This window comes from Genypterus blacodes, unplaced genomic scaffold (assembly GCF_046128005.1).
Source record: "Genypterus blacodes isolate CSIRO-AG114 ecotype Tasmania unplaced genomic scaffold, CSIRO-AGI_Gbla_v1 ptg000067l_1, whole genome shotgun sequence".
In the NCBI taxonomy this organism is placed as follows: Eukaryota; Metazoa; Chordata; class Actinopteri; order Ophidiiformes; family Ophidiidae; genus Genypterus; species Genypterus blacodes.
This window is the reverse complement of record NW_027466879.1, coordinates 396,405-409,022: the sequence shown is the minus strand read 5'-3', so window position 1 is coordinate 409,022 and position 12,618 is coordinate 396,405. Positions and strand designations below refer to the sequence as shown.

Here is a 12,618-nt window from a genome sequence, read left to right as displayed (position 1 = left end):
AAGACACTATCAGAATATTACATGGAGGAAGAGATTTATCTTCATCTTCTTGATCATATATTTCTGGAAGAATATTACAAAATTCACTGGGGCAACCAATGACATCATATGAGACTCTGATAAAATACAAACACATACAAATCATCAGCAGCGTTGTCAGCTGAGGTTCAGTGACTTTAATCTGCAGGCAATCTGAGGATCAGTCAAATCAAGAAAACTACACACTTTTGTGTTTCTGAGTCAAATTTAGTTGAACGCCTTTAATCTGAAGGCAGTGTTTCATTCTCCACCACTAGATGGCGGTCTAAGTCCTGCTGTGCCTGCAGTTAGGGTAAAGAGGTCGGGCTCCCAACAAACACACATCTCAATGTAGTTATGCTCTAATAAACTCATATTCAATACAATATATAATGTAAATGTTCTTCAATTGAGCGAGTAACTGCAGGTGACCTGGTTCCTGTGATATCCAGTGGGCGGAGCTTACCTTCCATAGGGCGAGAATGAGCAGGGCTAACAACAAGAGCCCCCCCAAAGTGCTGCCAATGATAATCCAGGTGGGGATTCTGTAATCTCCCTCCTTCCTGATCTCCAGGATTATCTGTGGGACAACAGGAGAGATTAAGAATTATCATGTAGATATAAAATCTAAGAATATGAGGAATAATAACTTGTAAAATGGAAGATTAAGTGTATTCAGTGGACCAGAGTATTCAAAATGATTCCAGTCCAGTTTGTGTATAAATTCCAATAAAGCGACTTCATTAGATCTCTTCCACTCACACAAACACAAACTAGAAATCAGGTTTACCACAGAAACATCCCTCCTTCCATGACGATAATGTGAGAAGAACCCACAGCAGTGTAACATTGGCCTTTATATGAAAGCAGACGAGGGCGATGCAGTCTGATTGTTTCTAGTGACCAATAGATGGCAGCACAGATTAGTGTAACACACCGATCTTGCACATGTAGTGCCGCTGGTCCTTTCGGTCCCTGAGCACCACGCAACCTTCACTCTGTAAGCCTCCACTGCTTTACCCTCCCAGTGACGGAAACCACTGCTCTTTCACTGTGAAACAGTCACTGCAGTACTTATGGAGTCACGCAAGCTGCAGCTGTGCCTGTACCTCAGTGTCTGAACTGTTCAGACTGCTATGAATACAACTAATAATCTTCCTCTCATCCAGTGTTGTGCTGCAGTGTGAGGTCAGAGGTCAGAGGCAGGAGAGCAGCAGTGGCGTTGGACTCACATGTCTGACCGGCTGTTCTTCATGTAGGAACATGGGGCTGGAGGCGGGGAGCTGCACTGATGCACTGGTGACCAGCTCCAAGATTTTGAACTTCAGCTGGAGAGTAAAATCAAAACACACTGTCACTTATGACTAACACGTCACGCCATTCATTACAACGCTGTCATCACAACAGCAGCCAGAGGGGATTGCAGGGGAAAAAAGAGTGAATGTGCTTTGCATCTCTACATGTATGGGGGTTGGAACGCCGCCGGGCTGCTCAGGCTTCTTTACTCACTGCATGTAGGGCATCTATTCTTAGTGTTCCTGTGATTCTGGCTCCAATTTCTCTATAGGCGGCGATATTGATGGTGCATTGGATCGGGAGGATCAGGGTGTTGGTTCGGTTCTGTGTGAAGAGATCAGACATGATTGATAAAGGAAAGCAGGGACATAGAAAGATGCATGTGTGAGGTTTGGATGCTTTGGTATCCTACCAAGCGGGAGAAGCGAGACAGATCTTCAGGTGATGCTCTGCTCTGTGCCACATGCTGAGGTGGGAGACAGTGGGAACCGTCTGTCTGAGGTGCGATATGACAGGAAGTGCCTGTTAGGGTCTCAGTCTCAAAGCCCCACAGCTCCAGAGTGTCAACACAGTGGGCCAGTACAAAGAGGTGTGCTGACAAAACCATAACCCAACACTGCTATGGCTCTAATTCAATCATCTAAAGGTCCTAACATGAGAATTAGAACTTTGTTTGTAGGAATGTTGTGTGGTAGCTTGTGTGTGAACATAAAATACCAAGATTAGCTAAATTAGAAGTGTTTATAATCTTCTTTGTGCCTTTTCAATCAGCAATACTCACAATTTCTGCCTCAGCAAACAGATAAATGCACCGTATTTGATAAATGATTCAACCTGATTTAGTGGAGCTGCTATCAAACGCCAACACATCATCATCTACAGTATGTATCTTTAGCGGTGAGTGTGTCTGACGTATGGGGCTCCACTCTCACCTGGTCAATGTGAAAGTCTGAGATCTGGAGGAGCTGGTTCCCATTCTTAGTCATTTCTGGAATCTCAATGTTCAGCTGCAGCTCGTTCACTGGAAAGTAGCCAAGGTTCTGGATCTGAGACGATGAGATGAGGAGTAGAATGCATAGAAGGCCTGTGAGCGATGCTTTCCTGTGCAGTAAATCACTGATACGCAGCTGATGTCATCGGCTCTCACCTGGAAAGTAAAGTTGAATGGCGGGCCGACGACTCCGGGCTCCTCCAGCGACAGGTCGGACTTGATATCATAGCGAGTCGGATTTGAATCCCTGATAAAATACAGAATCAGAACCAGTAAATAATGACGCTCCATTTACTGTGGCTCAACCTCATTCAGACAAAACCCAGCAACAGCGGGTGCAACTTATTTTCCATCACTGATATTATTGCTTCTCCAGATGCCATGAAATCGCTTCATCCTGTTACTGCGTCCGTCGCTTCCATAAGAGCTCCGGTTCACTTTGGTACAGGACGGCCGCAAAGAACCACAAACCTGGTGAAGAGGAGGTCGGCCTCGTATTTCAGCGAGTAATGGATATCGTTGAAGTTATCAGCTGAGCTCATTTCTTCTCCGTCGCTGCAGAGAGAGAGAGAGAAAGAGAGAAAGAGAGAGAGAGAGAGAGAGAGAGAGAGAAAGATATTTAAAGAATGTGAGAAACCCGGTCTTACAAACAGAGGGACGAGCCAAATTCAACATTTCCTCCACATTTGATGGATGTGTTGGTTGATGGTAGGTAAAGGCCAAAAGGACAATAAGGTTATTAAAGGAACGTCTGGACTGTTGAGTGTGTGTTAGCACCGCCTAGCCTCCAGCTAGATTCCCCTTAAATTGACCTTTCAGCATTAAATACTGCTGTGATGTAATAGAGAGGGGAGTGAATTCACAAATTAGGCTTCTTGATTTGTGCTCTACACTGTTTAACTGGTAAAATATGATCCCTGGTTCTTCTGCTTTTTCCCTAACTATCTGTGAATGTGGACTTTGAAAGGTCAGATTTATTTAAACTTGTACGTTTGGGGAAACCTGAGGGATCTTTGGCAGAAGAGGAATATTTAACAGAGGCTTTATAAATATCTAGAAGTCAGGGTGAAAGTTCGGGCCGTCACAGAACCCCAAGAAGAAGCTGCTCATGAAAGGTCTCAGCTTGACAGAATGCTATGTCCAAAACAGCGCCATCTAGAGTCGGCATATGGAGCTGGGAATGAAGCCCGACAGATGGAACGGATTCCGGTTCCCACCTGCTAGCCTCCAGCGTGACTCTCACTCGCTCCAGGAAGACGGACCGGCTGAACTCAAACTCCAGACGGAACGATACCTGCACGGAAGAGAAAACAAAGCTGAGACAGACTCTAAGTATAGATGTGTGTGTGTGTCTATGAGCTCCATCATAATAAGTCTGCAGGCTCAGATCATCTTAACCTTAAGGTGCTTTGGGGAATACGGGGCCCACTTTGACATCATTATGTCTCTACAATATAACACAGAGACACAGGTCAGAACTTTCTACTACTACTGCTACTGTGTTGCATTATGGATTAAGACCTAAAGCCTCCAATAACCTGCAGTAAGATCCTGGCCTTGACCCCAGGCTGCCTGCTGCACAGGCCGTACTACTTAAACACAGCCTGGGAATTCCCTTTAGCTGAGGTCAATGCCTTAAACACACACACACACACACACACCCACACACACACACACACACACACACACACACACACACACACACACACACACACACACACTGTCGCCAAGAGTCAGATTTGGGGCGGAATATATGCATAGAAATTGAGAAGAAAGAAGAACTATGTAAACAAGAAGGTGATGAGAGCTGCTAGAGAAGAGAGGGAGAAACCTAAACAAAGGCAGAAGGAGAACTGAAGTCTAAACAAAAATGCAGCTATAGGTCATATTGAGAGGGGAGGAGGGGAGAGGAGAGGAGAGGAGAGGAGAGGAGAGGAGAGGAGAGGGAAAGAGGGGAGAGGAGGGGAAAGGAGAGGAGAGAGGAAGAGGGGAGAGGAAAGGAGGGGAGAGGGAAAGAGGGGAGAGGAGAAGAGAAGAGAAGAGAAGAGAAGAGAAGAGAAAAGAAGAGAAGAGAAGAGAAGAGAAGAGAGGAGAGGAGAGGAGAAGGGGAGGAGGAGAGAGTGGAGGAGACGAAAGGAGAGGAGTGGGAAAGAGGGGAGAGGAGAAGAGAAGAGAAGAGAAGAGAAGAGAAGAGAAGAGAAGAGAAGAGAAGAGAAGAGAAGAGAAGAGAAGAGAAGAGAAAAGAAAAGAAAAGAAGAGAAGAGAAGAGAAGAGAAGAGAAGAGAAGAGAGAAGAGGAGAGGAGAAGGGGAGGAGGAGAGAGTGGAGGAGAGGAAAGGAGAGGAGAGGAGAAGAGAGGAGAAGAGAAGGGAAGAGAGGAGAAGAGAAGAGAAGAGAAGAGAGGAGAAGGGGAGGAGGAGAGAGGAGAGGAGAGGAGAGGAGAGGAGAGGAGGCCTGATTGGCAGCAGAAAGGAGCGATGCAAACAGATCCTAGCGGCTCATTGTTTACAGTCCTCTGTGCTGTAACGAAATCCTGATGAATGCCGCCTGACCAGAGAGGAATTCCTAACGAGGTTTACTGTAGCTTCCCTCCTCCACACAGCCTCCCTCCTCCTCCTCCCTCCTCCTTCCTCCCGACAGACCGCAGATATGGTACACACAGAAATGATGACCTCGTTGCATTTAATCATATCAGGTTGTGGAATATGACCTCTGCTCTGTTTTGTTATGAATGCAACAGAAAAGAAACATCTAATCTCTTTCCAGTCTGCTTTGAAAAACAATGTATGTGATGGAGAATGTTAGATGAAGACACACTCACACACACTCACAGAAGAATGCATCATCACACACACACACACACACACACACACACACATGCAGGCTAGTGGTGTGGGTTTGGAAGACATCAGTGTCCGTGGCTGGGAGATATTTGTGCGCCGGCATAGCTGAGCATGAGAGTTCAGACAGCGCTTGAAGCTCGTCTTCCTCCTCCCCGGTTTATGTCACAGAACCCCACCACACACACGCACACACACGCAACACACACCCCACCACCCCAAGCCACACTGACAGTCAATTACAGAACAGATGCTAAAACAACATTGCTTCAATATAATGGTTTTCTGTTCAACGTCTTGTGCTCAACCACCGACATAACAAAACAAATTTGTTACGGCGAGCGCATACGTACACTCCGGTCTTTTCAGTTCTTACTTTGCTGCTACACAAGCTAAGTTAAGTTTACTCAGTGTTTTCTTAAACAGGTTGAGAGAAACCGGAACAGTAGAAACAAGCGTGATAACTGGCTTCTTTAAACAGCTTGCCCCCGAGCTCCCTGCTTTCCTTCAGCTAAACTGTGGTTTGGCAGTCGCACCGGCGCACAATCAGCCATGTTTAACTCTGTGCCACATTTTTAAAAGGCTCTGGACCAGAGCACATCAGCTCTGTGGCTCTGGACGCTGTTCAAACTGAATGAGTGGGTATGAATCACTCAGAGAGAACTAAAGGGTGACCAGAGTCCACTTGGTTGTGCTGTTGGGGAGCTCGGCAGTCAAATGCCCTGATATTTCTGTTGCCGAGGGGATGGCTGCTGTTTGTGATAATACCATGGTTATGGTTAGGGTGCAGGGACAGGATCATGTTGTGGAGAGTGTGTGTGTATGTGTGTGTGTTTACATGAACACTTTCAATCACCTACATGACTTCACTCCCACAGTCTCTGTCAGCACTCTGAGCAGCCGTGGTAGAAGTTTGTCCAGACATCAGCGGGAGAAGATGAGCTGTATCTAATCCGTCTACAGTTTAATAGCAGAGCTTTTAAACGCACTGGACGATGACCATGACTGTCATCCTTATCACAGTCCACTCAAACATCACCCTGGAGAAACTAAAACTCCTCGCTGAGGCTCATAAATATTGTGGACATTACAAGCCTGCGGAAAAGAGAAGTAACTGCAGAGAAGAGAGTGAGAATCACTAACAGATGACAGAAAACAGGAGAAGCAAGTCAAAGGTGGAACCAAAGAGCGTTTCTCTCAGTATATATTTATATACGTCTTACTGAGGCTCACCTGGGGGTTTAAAGTTAATATTCATTACAGTTGAGGAAGATATTTTGAAAGTAAATGCATCTTTCCTATCAAGCCTGTTGCCTTGAACAAGAATATCAAATGACAAACAACTGCATCTATATGATCTATGTTATAGAACCAGGGGCTCAGGGTGAATGCTTCAATATCACTCTCAATCCATAACATGGATTTTCTCCATCAGTATGTCATCGATCATATGACAAACATGGTTTAAACATTACACATTCATTTTTAAATGTTTGCTGGATATTTGTCTTGCTGTGGCTAATGAGGATGAATAAATAAATTGGCAGCTTTTACTGAAATTCTTTCCCTTTTTCTATCGATTGATAGGTTTTGATGATACAGCCACATACACAGAGATACACCAGTAAGTGGTATTGTAACAACACAGAGTGTCATGTTCCATCATACAGGACGTACTGTACTGTGTGTACTGTACTGTGTGTACTGTACAGAATATTGTGTCATTGAGGAAAGCACATTGGGAAGAGAATCGTTGAACCTTTCAGAAACGAATGTGATGTCATTCTGTCGTTTCTTCAATAAGCTGCTGAAGCCTTTTAAACTAATGGAACAATTAGAACACTTTAGATGAAGATATAAATAGTTCATGTAGATGTTCTGTGTGTTGTCGTCCACTTTGATGTCTGACTGGAATGAAGGCGTCTCACAAGCCAGAACTAAACGGACTTCTGTTGGTTGGCTTGTGGTTCCTGCATTAACCAGTGTGGTGTGTCATGGTCATCTGAAGCCTGTAGCATGTGTGTCAGGCCCCTGTGGTCTTATATGGTCCACATCAGTGTTTCTTCAGCACATTAAGAGCTGCACAGTTGTGAGATTGCCCTGACAGGGCTGTGGACATTTACCCAGACTTTTATTGCCATTTAAAGTCCAAGCAGCTAAGCTTTTTCATCTCGATTCAGAACCATTACAGCATTACACTAAAGCTCCTACATGAATGAATATTACATGCTGGAAAAAACAGCTTATGTGTCTGTTTTCCATTCAGTCAGCTGAATACAGAGAGGATGATTCACACCTAAATCAAAGCCTTTCTCTGAATCCTTTCATACATGAAGTGATCTATGCGCTGTGTTGTTGTGGCGTCTCACCTGCGTCTTGCCTCTCATGAAAGGAGCGCTGACATTGCAGATCTTCTCATTCCTCAGTTTGTCTTCAGTGAAACACTCGATCTTGATGTCAGAGTTGTCCTGGATCAAATTAAAAACAGGCACGACTTCATTTCTGTTTGATCTCATCTAAAGAGTCATTTTCTATTCTGTTCTCATCGCAAATGTGACACGCGCTGCTTTTGTGTGATCGCTCCGTACCTTCACTACGAGGCTAGAGAAGCGGAGGTTGGTTGTGTAGGTGAAGTTGAGACGAGCGCCGTAGGCGTTCTCTCCTTTATTCTCTAATCGCACATCCACCAGCATCCTCCTCTTGTTTGCCTCTAAGACCCTCAGCGATCCATCCATCCCGCCTTCACTTTGATGGCGGCAGAAAGCTCCACTAGATTGTGTAGGCTGAGTGCAGAACTGACTAGGGGGGAGGGAGGTGGGAGAGGAAGCAGAAGGAAATCATGAATAAGTGGGGCTGAGGATGAGATTAAGGGTTTACATTGATGTGTGTATGTGCGTATGCAGGCTCTGTGTAAGCATTTGTGAATGTGTGTGCTGAGGTATTATGACGAACATGCGTGTGCGTACGTTTGAGTCATCAGGTCAGTGGTACTCTGCAGGGCCAGGTCAGGGATACAGCGATCATCTTCATCACAGCCGTTCCAGAAGGGCAGCTAAAGGAATAAACAGAAAAATAAACAACAAATTTCTCTTTCAGATCTTAAAATTGTAGGTTTATTTATAGAATCAACCGTCTCTCACCTCTGTACTGACAACAGTAGGCCAGCTATCATCCAGAACCGGTCCCTGGTCTGGGTCCTGCAGCCCCACTTGAACAGCAAACACGATGGGCCTGGCATAGTCTGTGGTCTCCTGTTATAAAACATGAAGTATAAAGATTCATCTGTGAAGTTACTTAAACATTATAACAGTATACAAGTTTAAAAAAATGTTTCATATTCTTTTATTACTGTGAAACCCTTGATGTGGTCTTGAACAGTTTGCTCTAAATGTAAACTTTATTTCCTTTGTAATGTTTGTTTTTCAACTATAAACTACAATACTGAGACTTTTTGATCAAAGTAAAGGGATTTTGCTGAGATTTGTGTAAAACACAAGCTGTGATTCTGTGAGTTTGTTGTGAGAGCAGAAATGCATCTGAGAGAGCTTGTTGTGTTACATATGCCACTAACACTTCATAATTCAGTACCATAGTATAATGAAAACCATAACATATTTAGTAATAGGGAGAACCAATGATGAATGCGTTATATTCAAACCCAGGTAGGGTGAACTCACCATAACATGGAAGTAGATGTGTTGGCAGATCTCTTCCCCAGGCAGCAGGGTCAGGTTGTGAGGCTGCTGTCTGTTCTGGTTGTCCAGTACGGCTCGTGGATTGAAACGTCTCTCCATGATTGACACGTTATATTTGATCCCTAGGAAGAGTTGGGAGCAGTAATTAATGAGTAAAGTTAGAGATCCATCAGTGTGTGAGTTTCTAAGATAGATGAGCTCTTTTCCCTTCATTCCTTTGAAGTGATTCCAAACTAATTGACTATTTGTGGCCTAGATTTCCTCTCTGTGGCAGTTAAACCTGATATTAGCTGCAGTCTGAACTTGTGACCCACATGTACATGAATCCAAACCCTCTGGCTTCAGAGTGGATTCATTTTTTTATTGCCTTCAGTTTTTATAGCATCAGTAAAAATCTACAAAGGGTGAACTCACACACACACACACACACACTCACACCATGCTCAGGCCAGCTGCAGAATTACACTATGGAAATCTGATTTGTTTATTTCATTCTGCACACACATTACACACTAAATAGGAAACTATTACAAGCACATTGTTGGTGTCACCAATGGAGAAAAACATTTTATAACAACTGCAGGATGTAGAAAGCAGTTCATATCAAACTACATCACTACACTACCTACAATACACAACCCAACAGTAGCATCTAAACACAGTTGATTTCATCTCCTTGATTAGGAAACTCTTTACTTAAATCAATATTTGCATAAATACCACTAAACTCACTGAGGCCGACACACAAACGGTTCCATTTTGCCGAGCGGACCACAGCAGACGCAAACACACGCACATCTGCCACGCATTACTATTCAGACACGACAATGAGAGGAAAATTAAACAAACGTGTTCCACTGCATGCAACCGTGGAAGACAAGATAACTCCCTCCGGTCTTCCTCTGCTCTGCTCTGCCCCATCTGACAGATTTGATAAAGATGTTGGAGGGTCACAGGGTTAACTCAGAACACGCTCCCCCGCACCTCCCTGTCCTTGACCACAAAGACACAGAAACTCAACACTGATATCTCATCTCTTCAAACTAATTGTGAGAAACTCAATGCAGGTGGGCCGATGTTGCCGAGCCAACACCTCAGATTTCACACAGCAACTGGATCTCTTTTCTTTCCCTTTCAGTGTTCCCAGTAATGTTAAACCACAGCAGCAGTGGACTGCAGGGCCGAGCTGCCTGTGACCTTATAGACCCTAAACAAAACTCATCTGTATTTACAAAGTTAAAGGGGAGAGCAGCCGACAGACACACACACCTGGTGATGGAAGAAGTACTGATGTCACAATGGAGTGATGGCTTCCAAGAAAAAGTTCAGAATTCAGTTGAAGAATTTGAAGCATTTAGCAGTAAAATACGCTCAAGTATCAAAATCCAAAGAAGTCATTTTGATGGCGTGTAATGATGGATGGCTTGACGTGATTTTGGCGCATTAACTTCACTTAAAATTCATTGTAAAAGGTAATCACAGCCAACATCTTTGGTGGAGTAAACATTGGTTTCTTCTGAATGTGGAGTGGAAGCAGAAAGTAGGACAAAAGGACAATACTCACAAGTACCTCCAAATTGTCCCGTACTGGAGTAAGTCCATATATAATAGGATCTCTGTAAGCCATAGCATCGTCTTTGGTCTTCAGTCAACAGCAGTAACGTCAAAATCTCTCAGCGCTAATAAAGGAACGTTTGGCTTTGGCGCCTGTCTGGGTGGAAGAAACCATCGCACTTTTTACTGCAGGCCACATGCTGCAGAGGCGGCCTGAGCCAACACATGAAGGATCTACATCTACAGGGCTCAGTGCCTGAACATGGTGTCAGACACAGCCCTGTTTCTCCCTTCATGCAATAAATTCCCACATTTGTCAAAGTGCAAACAAAAGCTGAAATTCATTGCAGTTTCAGGTGCAAAATATGAATTTATGGGCCCAGCTGTTTCTGAAGATGAGGATTGTGTATGGGTGACTTTGTAAAAGAGTAATTTAGGCTTTTTCTAAGCATTCTAAATATACGTCCTAATAGATTTCCACTTCAGATGTTTGGATTACACACCACACACCACCTTATTTTCATCTATGGCTCTCTTTATGTGTTCCTTGTTGACATAAACATGGAAGAGCATTAAAGGACCAATCAGAAACAGCTTTCAGGGCAGTGGAGGACCTATGAGTAACAATTTATGAACACTGTTTAACACAAACACCTGACTATACAGTGTAACGGTACAAAAGGGGGGGAAACAAAAAGCACAATATGTCCCCTTTATGAATTCAAATGCTTAACTTGGAACACAAATCAAGAGAGAGAAGGGGAAAGAGAGACAGAGAGAGACACGGATAGAGAGAGAGAGAGAGAGAGAGACAAAGCCAGAGCGAGAGAGAGTGAGAGTGAGAGTGAGAGTGAATGTGAGAGAGAGAGAGAGAGGGAGAGAGAGAGACAGAGAGAGAGTGAATACGTTATACTTCAAGCAAAAACAAGAGGAAGACCAGGAAACTTCACGGCGATTCCAAAGCTGTGGATTATTTTCTCTGGCTTACCAATTTCCTGAGTAGGAGGAATGGCCGTCCTGGCTGTGATGTTGAAACACACGATGGCTGACATACAGGTCACGTCTTTGCCACCCCTCTGACAGTCCTTCACAAAGATGTTGACCTTGCTGGGCTCAAACTTCACGTTGGCATATATCCTGATGACACTCTGTGACCTGTGAGGGCGTGAAAGAAGATCAACCCAAACATGACCTCTGCAAGCTGGAGAAGATGGTTCACAAAAATGTATCTGTGATGTAAAGCAGGTGGGTGGCTCCTACTGATGAGGTCATCCTTCCCCCTGAGGTGAAGTTACCGTGGTGCTGTCTCATACCATGAGGCAGATCAGATATCAGAAGATAAACACAAGCCACTTTTCATTTTGTAGTGATGAATTTGTCTCTTGTGGCTTAACGGTGGTAGCAAATTTTCAGTAGGAGGCGAGGAGCATCATCGTTTTCACTCAATTTGTAGCTTCCTATCTGGATGTAATCAGGATTTCAGCAAAGACACATACTGTAGCTTTAATGGCCTTGAGCTTGAACGTTTTAACCTTTGACCTGCTGTTGGTTCATTAGTCATCTCAGATTGTCCAAGATTAAAAAAAAAAAAAAAAGTACAGGCGAGCAATAAAGAAGTGCATTGTTTCGACAATGCTCCCAATGAATAGACCACAGTAACCACAGGAAAATTCTGCTTTGCCCCATTCCATGCATCTCCAAGCTCAGGATCAACTGCAATTATTTGGCTTTGGAAGGGATTCAGTGTGCCGGGCAAAAAGTGAAGACCTGTGAGAGGAGGATTACACACCAGGGGAAAAGAGAGCGGCACGTTTACAGATACTTCCTGAGTGCTGTGATAATATTCATATAGGAGGAGGTGACTTCAACACACACACACACACACACACACACACACACACACACACACAGCCACACACACACAGCCACACGCACCATGAAGGAAAGAGAAAACTTTAATCCTCTGCCACGAGTGTTTTTTCTTCCAAACTGTACGAGACTTTGTTCTGATTCATAAAACTGCTACAGGCTTTCATTCCCTCAGACAACAGACTTATTTATTGACTCAGCAAAAAAACTTACCAGAGGAGAACTGCAGCACCAAGCGAGCCGACCGCCAAGTCCACTAAGCCGTCGTGATTCATGTCCATCTTGCCATGAATACTACGGCCAAAGTACTGCAGGCCAGCACCCAGGTCTGCTGCTGCGATCCTCTGAGAGGGAAA

General features: G+C 44.2%; 1 protein-coding gene across 1 annotated transcript in view; it reads right to left on the bottom strand.

Annotated features, from left to right (window-relative positions):
• itga11a (integrin, alpha 11a) overlaps positions 1-12,618 on the bottom strand; it is a 41,624-nt gene that overhangs the window by 1,564 nt on the left and 27,442 nt on the right. The window contains exons 15-29 of the mRNA XM_076155276.1: positions 12,476-12,606; positions 11,382-11,548; positions 8,822-8,961; positions 8,285-8,395; positions 8,111-8,196; positions 7,733-7,943; positions 7,514-7,612; positions 3,523-3,599; positions 2,777-2,860; positions 2,462-2,552; positions 2,247-2,360; positions 1,727-1,810; positions 1,528-1,638; positions 1,251-1,346; positions 485-598 (exon numbers count right to left, since the gene is read on the bottom strand). Of these exons, the coding sequence (XP_076011391.1) occupies positions 485-598; positions 1,251-1,346; positions 1,528-1,638; positions 1,727-1,810; positions 2,247-2,360; positions 2,462-2,552; positions 2,777-2,860; positions 3,523-3,599; positions 7,514-7,612; positions 7,733-7,943; positions 8,111-8,196; positions 8,285-8,395; positions 8,822-8,961; positions 11,382-11,548; positions 12,476-12,606 (1,716 nt within the window). The remainder of the gene's footprint in view (positions 1-484; positions 599-1,250; positions 1,347-1,527; positions 1,639-1,726; positions 1,811-2,246; positions 2,361-2,461; positions 2,553-2,776; positions 2,861-3,522; positions 3,600-7,513; positions 7,613-7,732; positions 7,944-8,110; positions 8,197-8,284; positions 8,396-8,821; positions 8,962-11,381; positions 11,549-12,475; positions 12,607-12,618) is intronic.